Source organism: Canis aureus, chromosome 14 (genome assembly GCF_053574225.1).
Source record: "Canis aureus isolate CA01 chromosome 14, VMU_Caureus_v.1.0, whole genome shotgun sequence".
In the NCBI taxonomy this organism is placed as follows: Eukaryota; Metazoa; Chordata; class Mammalia; order Carnivora; family Canidae; genus Canis; species Canis aureus.
Genome location: NC_135624.1, coordinates 46,854,100 through 46,868,805, shown reverse-complemented (window position 1 = coordinate 46,868,805; position 14,706 = coordinate 46,854,100). Strand labels below are relative to the sequence as shown.

Below are 14,706 nucleotides of genomic sequence, written 5' to 3'. Positions count from 1 at the left end.
TGCCTTTGTACCACTGCAGAGTCAAAAAAATCCTAAATCAGATCATCGTAAATCAGGACCATCTACACATTTTGGTTCTGCTATGACACCTGAATTTAATTCACTGTGGGTCCTTAATAAACATTAGTTGAAAACATCACCGCCACCACCACATCAAAAAGGGTCCTGATCACACCTAAGGGGGGAAAGTAACATTCTGCATGTTTCTAAATGACCCATGTGTATTCCTTTGGGCAGCTCCTGTTACACTTACCTACTGTAAACTTTAGTTACTAAATTGTTGATTTGTTTGTCGATTTTGTATTTTCGGTAATCTTCCAAACCATCTTTAATTGCAATAATCGTAAGGACCACCACCAGAGGCAGCATTGTAATTTCCTTTTGGAAGGCTTCCACCAAAGGCACCCAGTTCAAGACAGCTAGAAACAGGAAATATAAATTGGCGGCCCTGTAATCCAAACACACACAAAGAAGTGTTAACAAATCACATAAAAGCCTAAAGCAAAAGGGACAAAAAATACCTTAGGGCATTTTCCTACAAGTTTTTGATGTTACAGAATAGAGAACTAGCAAAACCTAACAAATCTGAACAATCAGTAGCTCCTGTAGACATCCAGCTCATGGCATTACTGTAATAAAGGAGAGGTATTCTTTCTTAAATATATAATAGTAAATATGAGTGTGACAGTCTTGAGTTGTGTAAAACATAAGAAGCATAACTGAAAAGACTATTTTCTTTTTAAGAGCTCAAAAAATTTAGAGGAAATTCAATGCTAACACACTGTAGAAATAAATTTTTAAAAACCTCAACTGTCTGGCTTCAGAAGTTAATTTGCATGTCCAAACATTAGATTCAAACAAAGCTCAAAATAAATAAAGAAAAAACCTGAAAGGTTTGGTGTTTTGTTTTGTTTTTTTCTCCTTGAGACCAATCCTTCTATTTTAGCTTTTATGAGATTCACCATCTTCAGGAACTTCTTCCACTCCCTTATTTTATATATTTAACTACCCACCAGGCTCCTAAGGTAAATTCAAGTAGCCCATTTCCTTAAAAGAACTATAATCTCAATTCTTTATAGCCTCTTCCATTTTTATCATATCATTTCCCTCATTAACCATTAAACTTCTCAAAATTAATTTACCTACATTTTTCCTTCCTCACCGCCAACTCCTTTTATTAACTGAAAATTTCTTTCTCAACCCCTTTTTGCTACTTTTTTGGCTTCAATTATTTCCATGTGGAGTGTATCCAAGCCTACACCGAGGTCCCTTGAACTCTGTTCAGGTTTCAGGTCCTGATTTCCTCAAGGGCACTAGACTGCAAACTTCATAAAAGACAGAATCACCCATAGCATTTAGAGCCTTAATTCAGCAAATTCCCGTCTATATTTTTAAATATACCCATCATTTAAATCAATGCACATGGAATCTACATACAGTGAATAATGAGAATGAATATATGTAGAATGAATCATGAATGCTGAGAATCTATATACTCGCATTAGCATCTCAAACTCAACATTTACAAAAAAAAAAAAAAAAAAGTCTAACCAAGTTTCTTTTTATTCCTATCTTTAGCTTTTTCTGCTAATCCTTCTGGTCCTCTCAGCTCAGTATGTTCATGCCATCTTTTACTTAATTCCCCACATCTACTCCATAATATCTGAAATAGATAAACTTTCTTTTCATTCTCACATTCTTCTAAGCTCGGGTCTTACCATTCACCAGGGGATATGGAGCATCTCCCTACATGTTCTCTCTGCCTTTGCTTTACTTCTAATTGCTCCAGGTAGAGGGCTCCACGTTCCAGACCTCAAGCAATGTATGCTACTGCCTTCCTGCTTTTATTCATACCCCTTCCTCCAGTTAAAACGTGCTTTGCTGACACCTCTGCCTTGAAAATCTCACCTGCTCTCCATAATCTTTTTTCATAATTAAGTTCAAATGCCAAATGTCATTTCCTCTTGCTGTTCTCTCTTTTCTGAGGCTTCCATCCTACTTGGTAGCACTTTACATCACTCATCACACCCTAAATGTGATGTCTTTTCATTGCATACACATCTTGTTTCCCTTGCTAGACTGCAAACTTCATTAGGAAAGGAGCACCATTTAGATGTGTATTTCCTTCAATGCCTAAACACATAGGAGAGCTTCAATAACTACATATTAAACTGAACTATGTCACTGCTTCACCTGGTAGCATCTTACATCTGCACTTGCTTCAGAGCTCTATTTCTCCCATATCGCCCAGTAAGAGAAAGCTAAAATTAAAACACAGCATGGTCTAATGGAAAGAATATGGAAGCAAGAGTGAAAAGATTCAAGGCTAGGGCCCCTGGTCTGCTCCTTATCACTGGCATGATGTTGGGTAAACCACAGTAACAAACTTCGTTTTCTAATCTACAATAGGAAAACAACAACATCTTCTCTGGTCAAGAGAAAGCATCTTACCAATTGTAAAGGGCTCAACACTGCATCACAAACTACTAGAATTGTCAAAGAAAATGTTCCAAATCTTAGCTTATTAGGTGACATATGTTACAGAAATTTTAAAAATCTTATGCCAACTAGAATAACAATGACCATGCTAAGATTTTTTCTTTCAATAAATAAATAAAAATACCTGTGAAATTGTTCAAATAGATTTCTTGGCACAAAATTTAGAAGTGTGTATTTTGTTGTTCGTATTCGGTTATTCACGTAGGTGCCAGAGAACTTTTCATACTCATCCTTGAAGGGCTGGAGGTGGGGAATGACAACCCGGTGCCTTCCCGCCACTTTGGGAGTCTGAGAGGACTTGCCCCCACAGGCCAGCAGAGAGGAATAGTTGTATGGCCTCTCATCGTCATCCCTGTTTGTGCTGCCCGTTAGTCGCTGCCAGTGATACCTGGCCCATCGCAGAAACTCGGTCATGTCCAAAATGCACTGAGATCCGGGGTATGCAGGTAATCTAGCAAAACAAACAAAAAACCCCTAAAGCACTTCACATAAGCTTCCAGAAAGTCTTAAAGGATAGTATGGGTAGTAAAATTAAATTTTTTTTCCATATCAAACAATATATGACCCAATGGGTATAAAGTAAAACTAGGCTTTGAAGTAAAGCTTGTCTTTGGAACTTCCATTTTAACAAAATTCTTATTAAATAAAGCAAACACCTTCTGCCTCAGGAGCCAACCATCTGATCATTGAAGCAATAAGAGACAGCACCTAAAAGCCACTCCATAACTTGAAGCAAGTAATTTGGGTTTAACGTGGACAAGCCTCTCAATTTATCTGATAATTAGCTTTCTCATCTTTGAAGTGGGAATGCCACACATGTCAGGAAATTTTTGTTAAGGACTGAATGACTTACATGTAAATTATCCAGGATAAAGCTTGATACAGAAGAAGCAGTCCATAAAATCCATTCTGTGCAGATTTTATAAAAATGGCCACAAATTCCTTCCATTCCTAGATACACAATCCTTCATCCATCAAGTGGGAGGACCCAATGAACCTGGGCTTGGCCATGTGCCTTTCTTTGGGTAATGGAAGACCAGTAAACACAACAGAAGCAGAGGCTTGAAAATTCAGTGCTTGCTCATGGAACAACTTCTCTCTCTCTCTTAAAAGCTCTGTGACCACTACCAGGTGTCTGAGTACAGGCTAGTTTACTAGATGATGAGTACACATGACCCACTTACCACCACTGCTCCTGTCAAAACATGGGTAAGGCCAACGACTCCCAGCTGACCATTAACCCATGTGTGTGCCCAATGACCCAACCTAGAACAGAGATGAATTGTCCCAACTGAGCTCAACCCAAACTGCCAACCCACCAAATTGTGAGTCAATAAAAATTACATCACCAAGTTTTTAGGGTGGTCATAAAACAAAATCTAACTCTTATATGGTCTCTTCCTTATTTTCCTTATTTCCAAGTTTTCCTTATTTTCAGCCCTGCTTAGAATGTAAGCTCATTAATTTAAAAGAAAACAAAAGCTAGGAGCACACCATATTCTAAGCATGTTGCAAAGCATGTTACATGCATTATCTTATCTAATAATTACATCAATCTTATGACACAGGTGTTTCTATTTTACAAAAGAGTAAACAGACTTAGAGAATAAAGTAACTTGCTAAAAATGTATATGGTTTGTAAGTAGGTAAGGCGGATTCAAACTAACTCTTTCTAACAGTTGCTGCTTTAATTATTAATGTGCTTCACGGATTGTTGAATCCAGAGTAGCTGGCACTTAGATGTTCAATGAAAGTCCATGCTTGGTAACTAGCATGTCACCAAGATGTAGAGGACAAGGTCTGGAGGACTTGGTTTCTATTCTTACTTATCAGTGTCATTGCATTTATTTATCCCCTTCCACTGGAGTTCACCTCTGGAGATTATTTAATAAATCAGTGAGTTTGTTCTGGTAATCTGAACCATTAACAAAACTCCCCAGACCACATCTGGAGAAAAATGAGGTTATGTGCTAGCAACTAGAACAGGCTAGGAATACAGAGATGCAGAGATGATTTAAGACCTAGATGCCTTTTCTCTAAGCACTCAGGGTCTAGGTGAGGTGACAGGCATGTAAATACATAAATGCAATCCCAGGTATAAAATGGGTGTTTGAGGCCCTTAAGTAGTTTGGGCAAATTATTTAAGCTGACTTCCTTCCTAAGCTTCATTCTAAGTTTATAACATGTCTATGGATTATTTTCTCTAAAATGTTATATTAATCAGAAATTAATAGGTTTCCCTCTAAGAACATTAAAATTGTATCCGACTTTCACGGATCTGAAATCATAGATCATTACCTAATAACCCTGAAGATCTGGTCCAATGACATTCTAGTAATGTAGTCAATATTTCTAATAATTGATTCTTGCTAGCTCACTTATGTACTATACATCGGTCCTTAAGCAATCCAACGGATTACAGTTTGCGGCATCACTTTATCATTGTATTTACAGAAAGTAAGCTGAATTACAAATAATAATCTAAAAGTCCACCAGACCCTTAAAAATTACGTGACCTAAAGCAAAATAATAAAAACAAGTAAGAGCAGAAAGTCCTTTTAATGGGAAGAACACAACAGCCTCCAAGTGTGTGTATCTGGATATTGAACCTCTATTCCCACTGAGAGAAAATATTCGTAAAGTCAGTCTTATCAGGGTTTTTTGTTGTTGAGAGCCCAAGTGGTGGGGAGAGGCAGAGGGAAAGGGAGAACCAGATGCCCCACTGAGCAGGGAGCCAGATGTGGGGCTTGGTGCCAGGACTCAGAGATCATGACCTGAGCCAAAGGCAGATGCTTAACCATCTGAGCCACCCAGGGGCTCCAGGCTTTTCAATTTTATACTAATGATGAAAAAGCAAAACAAAGCAAAACAAAGCAAAACAAAACAAAACAAAAAAAACGTCTATCCTTCTCAGGTCTCTGTTCTTTGGAGTTTGCTCTCTAAAATTGTATGTGTTCACCAAGAGTTAAATCGGTAAACATTGGCCAAAATATTTCTATCTTTTCAACATAATTTTTTAAAAGCCCACATCTGAAGTAATGTGAAAAGTCTGGTTTTCACTTCGGGGTATAAAAATAGCTTCTTAACCTGTAACTAGTAATGACAGTTTGCTATTAAAGTAATTCATAACATATCCAGAAATCTCCCCCGGAATAAGGATGTAAGAAAGTGCTTTATAAATGAATCAATAGATAATGTAAAAATACTAAGTGCTTTCCATGCATTTCGCCCCATGCACGTCAGGGGACTTAGGACAAACTTTGTGTTCCTCAGAGGGTTGAAACTTTACAGTATTTCTAGCAACTTTAAGTTTTCATTTGCAATTAAATTCTTAGTAAGACCTAGGAGTGTGTGTATCCCTCTTGTGCCCAGAATCTCAACGGTAATATAGATTCTACTTAAATTTTTAAATTCCAAAGTATAATTTCTTGAAAATGTAAACAGGAATACTTAGACAAATATGACATGTGGGAGGTGTTCACTTCTGGTAATTCACGGTCTATCTAACAACTCCACCCTAGCAAAAACACTTAGTGGTTCACAAAAACAATCAGCTTTTCATTCCAGGGCTCTATTCCAGAACCTTCTCTCTCCCCAACTCACTCAGTTGCAAAGAGACAAATCTATGACCGGGGAACATTTCATTCCCAGAATAGCCCCACCTCCACCACCGTCCACGCCCCTTCCATGCCCTTAGATTTTTGTTAGATGCTCTATTTACTCAAAGATTGTCTTCCCCCTTCCCCAATTTCTTCTTCCCAAGGAATTCTGGTGAGGATAGAATTGAGGCTAGTTATTGGCCTCCTCAGCCACTGAATCTGCATCCTTCTCTCTAACACCAGGGGCTCATCATCATACAAGGCCTTCCTCTCAGCACCGCCATGTTCTCCTGAAAAGTGATTACCAGATCAAAGGACTGATCTACACAAGGCAGAGGCGGTGTTAGCATTCTCCAGGGAAAAAAGACCAGATGTGGAGATAATGACATGTGGTAAAAATCCTTTCAAGCTTCCAGTTCAGAATTTAAACCATTTTATCTTGAGCAGGAATGACCAAGGATCTACTTAGTCATTGTACTTCAAGCGTTTTCAAAATTTGTCAACTGCCAGGTCAGTGAGAAATAGGTTCTTTGAGGTAACCTAGAACCCACACACCCACATACATATACAGCTGAAACAAAAATTATAAAACAATTCTTATCCTTATTACTTGCAATGTATCCTTTTTCTATTCTACTCTATTCTCTCTCCTCTCTCTCTCTATCTCAGTCTCTTTCTCATTTTCATGCTGGTCAAGATGCAATGGATTGGTTTCAAGGTCTACTAATAACGTTGTGATACACACTTTGGGAAGACACCACATGCAGTTCCACATGGGCTGAAAGCACACAAGGAAGTGAACTGATCCACTTTCAGCTCCTGCTCTGGTAGAAAGGCAGGGAAAACAGCAGCTGGACTAGAATGTTCCGGGAGGGCAACACTTTTCCCACCCAACTGGGAGGAGACAGCCTTTTAACCTTTCTCCATCTACCCCCGGCAAGCCCCCAAAGTATGTGACTATGTAAAGAAGGCTCTGCTATCAATAATAGTTCACATAAATATTCAGCAAAATTTCTCTAAGATATGAAAGGAAAGCAAATTGGAGTAAATCATATCTCATTAAGAATCATCATGAATCATATTTTAAAGCTCAGACTTTAGAGATTTACCTAACCCAGAGGTCCCAAACCAATGACTCCTAAGCAAAATTCTACTCAATGATGCATCTTGTATCATGATAATTTTTTCAAATATAGGACTGGCATTTCAAATAGAGATAAATTCACATAAAATACTGATACTTCGTTTCTCTTAAAAGGAAAAAAACCCGCCACAGAATATTGGGCATATATTTTCACATGATAAATGTCAGAAGACTTCTTTTTTTTTTACTATAGCCCCTGACCCTAACCCTTCATTTTCTAGCTCCCTTGTTTTAATTCAGTGAATGAGCACTCTGTTCACCACTTTTCAACAAATCACATTCTTTCTGCCCTAGAGACTGGCTCGACTATCAGCTGCAGCATCACTTATTAGGTGTGTGACCTATGTAATTAACCTCTGCACCTCAGCTTGCTAATGAAAAAAATGAGACACCTTGAAGAGCCATATGGGACTCACTGGAGACAATGTTCATTCTGTTCCCCACTCTCACTCTCTTCTCTGGCAATTTCTCAGGCCATACAGAAGTCAAGGTTGGTAACCCTGTAAGTTGGGCTGAGATCCAAACTGTCAATATACCTCTCAAATTAAATAAAGTTGTCCAACCCTAAGGGAACGCTCAGTTCAATATACCTGTTGATAGCATGAAGTAGGATACAAATAGAAGACCAAATAACCACAAAAGATGGGCATGACATGAAATGACCTTCACACTATCTGATCTCTTCCCTCAACCATTTTCTCTGAAAGCCACCCCAATGAATACGGTTTGTTCAGGAACAAACCATATTCCACTTGTCTGGTGTTTTCTAAGCTTCTGTCAATAAGTCCCCTGGGCCCCTGCCCTGGAGATCCTGATTACAAGGATCTAGAATGGGGCCCACAAATGTGGAATTTAATTAGTACCCAGGTGATTTATCAGGAAGGTTGCCCAGCATAGCTTATCTCACCACCTCTGCAAATGCTTTCTGGATGGCTGGTCAATCCTATCATCTACTCACCACACCAGCCCCTGCTCATCCTTTAGACTGTTTTAGTTTGGCCATGGAGTTGGGTGGGGGGGGTGGTGGGGGATTGGGGAGGATCCACACAGGAGATGCAGTAAGGCATTCCCTCTCTACTCCCATTATGATCCCGAGTGTGGCCCAGTCACTGCACTTGCTTCAAGGTACAGCAGGTGGCTTTGTTCTTCAGAGTCAGGAAGCACATCATTGTGCTTTCCAAACTCCACAACAGAGTCTAATGCTTGGCCAAAGTTAGATCATCAACAAATGACTGTTGATCACTGACTTTTATAGAAAAGAGGTGTAGCATGGGGAAAGGAAACAAAACACCCCATTTCCTCTTTCATGATTCGGCCTGGCTTTCCTTCCATTAGAAGCAGGAATAATAATACTTTGAGAAAACAGAAGCAGTCAGCCTATGATTGCATTCATTTATTAATAGAAGGAATCTGCTTCTCCAAGCCTGAAAGACTCTTACAGAAAATCCTTGTATTCTTTCCTACTGGATTTATAAGACTAGTAAGCAGTACAGTAGTGATTAAGAGCACCGACTCTGGAGCTAGACCCCGACATCAATTCCCGGCACCTGCACTTGCCAGCGAACCTTGATCAAAGGGTTGTTGTGAGGATTAACTGAGTTAATATATGTAAAGCCCTCAGACTAGTGTGTGAATCATAGTCAAGTCATAGTCAAGCCATAGTCAAGTGCTAAGTGAAGTTAACAAATGTGATTATCTGGAAAATGTTCTCCCAATTACAGTATTTATGCGTAAATATTGAGAATTTGTACGCACAGTATTGACCCTAACAACAATATCCAAGGACTTATCTATATTTCATTTCTTAAACTGTATATAACTCACGCTAGCTTTAGCAACTTTGCTTTTCATTTAAATGAAAAGCCTGCCAACTACCTGAGGATAGCAATACCCTCTCTTCTCAACTGTTCCCACTGGGAAACAAAGCAACCCAGTAGACAAAACTCTAATGATCAACTCAGTATGAAGCATTTTTAGGATTTTTCAAGGATGTCATTCATAATTCTAAGATTTAGCCCACCTCAAAAAGAGCTGATTTGTCACGGGGTTCTGCCAATACACAAAATGCTTTATTTGATCTAATACTCTGCTACTGATTGGAACACTGCCTTCAAAATTACTATTTAAGAAAACACAAAGAACTTGAATGCTTAAAGTTCAATTATTATAACTTAGAACCATAAAGTATTTTCAGATCTACATACCTTACTCCTCAACGAGCTACTGTTCTTAAAGGCAGGGAGATTCAGTATTTCATTAAAAAATTTTAAAAACCTACGATTTACCTAGGTTTTATTAAAATCTTCATTCCTAACTTCCTTTTTAGTTTAAGAGTAAACTACTACTTGTGAAAATTTGGGTTACAAAAAAGTTGCTGCTGGTTAGTGACAGAAAAATACTATTAAAGATTAACTATATGAAATGTTCCTGGGCTGAGCATGGACACTTGAAGCCCAACATTACCCAAATATGCAGTGTCAAAAAAAAAAAAAAAAAGCACACCTAACTCACTCTGGACACTTTGCTTTAACCAACATTACCATTTTATCTAATGCTAGAATTTTAAATTTTATCTAATGCTAGAATTTAAAAATTAATTAACATGGCCACAGAGCCTAAAGGTCAAGATTCTTAACATGTTAACACTAGGAAAGAAGGCCTGGGTATGAGATTAACCTAAACCAAATGGGGATCCCTAGGTGGCTCAGCGGTTTAGCACCTGCCTTCGGCCCAGGACGTGATCCTGGAGTCCTAGGATCAAGTCCCACATCGGACTTCCTGCATGGAGCCTCTCCTCTCTCTCTCTCTCTCATGAATAAATAAATAAAATCTTTAAAAACATAAATCAAATGTTGCACACAACCAACTTGGAACACTCCTTCACAGCTAATCATACAGTTAAAAAAAAAACACACAACAAAAAACCTTTCATTGCAAGTAATCATTTATCATCATCATATAAATATCTATATGCATTAAAAATATGTAAACTTTTTCATAATTGCCACAAAAAACTATAAACCCATGTCACTCAGGAATATTGGTGGAAAAACTCAATAAAATCCATCAAATTAAATACAATGCAAAAGAATGGCTGCTGCTTGTCTCTAGAGGTTGAGAGCAGCCTCCTAGTGACAGCCAGCAAGAACCTGGAGATGTAGTCCTCCACTGTAAGGAATGGAGTTTTGCCAACAACCTGAGGAAGGCGGGAAGTGGATTCTTCCCCAGAGTTTTCAGGTAAGAAATCAGCTTGGATAACATCCTATTTCAGCCTTTTAGGACCTGAGCAAAGAACCAAGTCATGTCATACCTGTACTCAAAAGGGGGTTTCTAAGCCACTAAACTGTGGTTGTATAATGGCAAGAGAAAAGTAATGCAGAGGGCCCCAAAGTAGATCCCTGTATAAAGAGAAAAGTAATTGGAAACGTGGAATTCCAAACCAGTGGGAAAATGGTGACTTAACACCTCTGGAATAAATGGTTATCCATCTTGAAAACCAGAAAGCTACATTCCTACTTTACATCACATTAAAAAAATCAGATTTTTATTTAAAAATATTTTAATTAAATAATTCAAAAAATACATATCCAGGTAGATTGAAAACTTAAAAGTAAAAATTATAGTACACTTACTAGAAGAAAATTCAGAATATTTTTATTTTTATTATAGCTGGGAAAAATTGTAGCTTCTCTCTTGCTTATTAGTCAAGTTTTCTTATAGTCAATGCTAGTGAGGATAGGGGAAAACCAACCCTCCAAGAATAGAAAGTAAATTGCTATAATCTCCACCACCAACACCAAAAAATTTTTTTATAATATCTATTAAAATTGAAAATACACTTAACTATGGACACAGCAATCCCACTTTGGAGAATTTTACCTATAGGTATGGCTTTATGTACAAGAATGCATTCTGTAGTTTGGGGGGGGGGGTTGTTCTGTTTTGTTTTGTTTTGTTTTTTGGTTTGGTTTCTGTAGTAACAATCTTGGAAATATCATGAAAGTCCTTTGTGGAATAGCTGACTACACTGTGACATATCCACATCATAAAATATTGCACATCTATTAAAAATGACATACGTGGGACCTCTGGGTGGCTCAGTGGTTGAGCATCTGCCTTTGGCTCAGGTAGTGATCCCAGGGTCCTGGGATTGAGTCCCGCATTGGGATCCCCGCAGGGAGCCTGCTTCTCCCTCTGCCTGTGTCTCTGCCTCTGTGTCTCTCATGAATAAATAAATAAAATCTTTAAAAAAAAAAAAAAGACACATTCATCCATTGACCTGCACCATGACTATTACATATATTTTGGGGAAAAAAAGGAAATGACAGAGAAATGTAAATATGAAGGATCAAATATAAAAATGAACGAGGTATAGACCAAAATGACTGATCTGAATTCAAAGAATTAAAAACAACTTGGGCACAGCTGAAGCTTCACTTTACTAGCTACCAAAATATGCAAAGGTATACACAGGATGTAGGACACACATGAGAGGGTGTAACTCCAGTCACCTCCCGCATTCCTCGTGAAGATAGCACCAGTTAGTAGCGTTGTCAGCTGTGAGGAATGTGAAAGCTGCTGGTTCACAGGATTCAGGAACATTAGCTCCATTGCCTTTTCAAATTCTTAGGCTGGAAGAGGGGCCACGTCAGCACACGAGGGTACATGGGTCACTAACCAAGAGCTTAGTGCACCACAGCTCCACGGGCTTGGTTCCATTTCTTACTGTGTGTTGAGTCCACAAGTGGCCTGGCCCTGGTTCGCTTCACTCAGTAACACAAACTGCCTGGATGTGTGTATGTGCACATGCATTTGCAAGAATGTGGATCAAAGTATAGAATAATTCACACAAGGCTAGGAATATTGGTTATCTCACGGTAAGAATACAAAGGGAGTCTAAGATGAACTTTTCTTTCCTGTCTTTGTCACAATGAAGACGTACTGATTTATAATTTTTTAAAAAACTAAACTTTTCGAAGGAAGAATTTGTCATTAATAGCTATGAAATAAAAAAAACAAAACAAGGGATCCCTGAGTGGCGCAGCGGTTTGGCGCCTGCCTTTGGCCCAGGGCGCGATCCTGGAGACCCGGGATCAAGTCCCATGTCGGGCTCCCGGTGCATGGAGCCTGCTTCTCCCTCTGCCTGTGTCTCTGCCTCTCTCTCTCTCTCTTTGTGTGACTATCATAAATAAATTTAAAAAAAAAATTAAAAAAGAAAAACAAAAAAACAAAAAAACAAAAAACAAAAACAAAAAAAAATAGCTATGAAACAGTCTAATGTTGCCCTAAGCATTAGGTCTGCGTGATGCTACACGATCCAATTTTCCATTCACTTGAAGAAGCTGAAAAAAGAAACCCAGGAAGTTCCAAAATCCACAAGAGATCAATTTTTTGAGGCACAAAATCAAGTAAGGTCAGAAATAAAGAAAACATAAACCAAGTACTTCTTACGAAAGAAGTACTCAGGCACCTGGGTAGCTCAGTCAGTTAAGCTTCCAACTCCTGATTTTGACTCAGGTCATGATCTCAGGGTCATGAGATCGAGCCCTGCAACAGGCTCCACGCTGGGCATGGAGCCTGCTTAAGATTCTCTCTCCCTCCCTCTCCACCCCTCCCCATTGCTGCGCACGCATGCACACACGCACTCTCTCAATAAATAAATAGACAAATACACTTCTATAATGATTATTGTTTGTGAAATACACTTCCCACGTCATTTATGATTTCCATTCTGCAGAGTAAGAAACAAAAAGCCAAAGGTTTTATAACTCAAGGCATGCAATATTTTACTCCAAAATCGTGCCTAACTATACAATACTTCCATAGAAAATTTAAAATCAAATGGGATCATTCAAAACTACATTATTTCTATTTAGTATATATTCCTGTTGAGAAGATATTAAAAACCAAACTCCCTCACTCCGTTGAGTGTGCCTAAAATAACACATCACAACTATGTTCCTTCTTAAACACAAATGTACTTAAAAGCAAACAGCTCTCGAAAAACTCCATTTCCCTTAATGAATGCTTAATGGAAAGTTGGTAGCAAGGCACATTACCAAAGGTAAATATGGGGTAGTGAATTCCCTTGGGCCCAGTTAGTATTTAAAAATTTCTGAGGTCACCAGCAACCCATAAGGAACTTGAAATACACACATAATATGCTCACTTGTCTGAAAGAGAAAATCATTCTTATGTAGAGTCATTTCAAGACATTCTGTTTGTGGCTGTCAAACCCCTACGTGCATCAGAGTGTCCTGAACCACACCCCAACCCAACCAGACTTTCTGATTCTGCAGGTCTGGAGTAGGGACTCAAGGATTTGCATGTCCACACGGTTCCAGGTAGTACTGCTGTTGCTGCTGCGGAACCATACTTTAAGAACCACTCCTCTACGCTAAATCACTGTATTTCAAGATGTAAAGTTGGAATTAAGAGTGAACAGTGTGTTAAGTACCATTCCTCCTACTGCAAGCCCAACTCCCTTGAGTGAATAGACCAAGGCCATGTACCAATGACTTGACAGCCCATGCGAGCAGATGCTCTCATCCAACGCTAGAATTAACCAAAATCGGTGAGAGTCTCGTTTACACAAAAATCCCCAGAGGCTGGCGATGAGGCCTACAGGATTGATGTTTTCTACAGATTTAATACAGTCACAGTCAGTTTCAACCAACGTTTCCAAAAGCTCAGCAAGAGAGAACAATAGGTCCTGGCCTTGACAGACTTCTAACCTTCTTCTCATCCAAGATGAGAAAACTCTAACAAAATATCAAAGTTGTCACATGCTCTCGACCTTGGAAGAAAGATAAGTGATCTAGCAGGGCCAGTAAAAAATGCAGAGTCATTTTATAGCTATAGGTTTCCGAGAATAAGATAGGCACTGTTTCACTGTGGACTCAAGATCTGAAAGTGTCCTTGACCTAGATGTCTCAGGTAGCCCTCCCTGAAGCACAGTGAGCTCTGATAAAGCTTGGGCTTATTCCAATCTGGATCATCTCTGACTTACTTGTCCAACGCTCTGTATAAGAGGCTTATTGCCCTCAAGGAGGCCAACTCCTTATCTGACAGGTAATAACAATGGTAAAATGATGTATCCCTTGATATCTCTGCTGGTTTGTTGCATCAGGTGCCAAAGTGACATGTTGGCATGGTTCCTTCAGTAACTACTCTCCTGTGATTTAAAAGGAGAAAGTAAAAAATAAATAAATAAATAAATAAATAAATAAATAAATAAATAAATAAAATAAAAGGAGAAAGTATTTTCATCACCCCACATAATGTTTGGAAAAAAATCTGAACAGTTAATAGATGTATCTAATACAGGCTTGGTGATAGCAAGGTCAATGAATTTATTTAGTGGGAGAACTGGATCTTGAATAATCAAGTCTCATAATCCTCAGGGCTCTCCAGTAGGTGGGAGGCATCAGATCTCCCAAGTCGTCTTGGAATTCTGTGTGCTCT

The 14,706-nt window shown here is 38.7% G+C and overlaps 1 protein-coding gene across 7 annotated transcripts in view; it reads right to left on the bottom strand.

Moving 5' to 3' along the window:
• The window catches only part of ATP10D (ATPase phospholipid transporting 10D (putative)), a 98,745-nt gene that overhangs the window by 69,760 nt on the left and 14,279 nt on the right, over nt 1-14,706 (bottom strand). For 5 of the 7 annotated variants that reach the window (XM_077847930.1, XM_077847931.1, XM_077847929.1 and 2 more), the window contains exons 2-3: nt 2,624-2,950; nt 254-448 (exon numbers count right to left, since the gene is read on the bottom strand). In XM_077847930.1, the coding sequence (XP_077704056.1) occupies nt 254-448; nt 2,624-2,913 (485 nt within the window). In that variant the 5' untranslated portion in view covers nt 2,914-2,950. Of the gene's footprint in view, nt 1-253; nt 449-2,623; nt 2,951-3,352; nt 3,498-14,251; nt 14,417-14,706 lie in introns of those variants that run through there. The other 2 variants (XM_077847925.1, XM_077847928.1) reach the window with 2 other exon arrangements.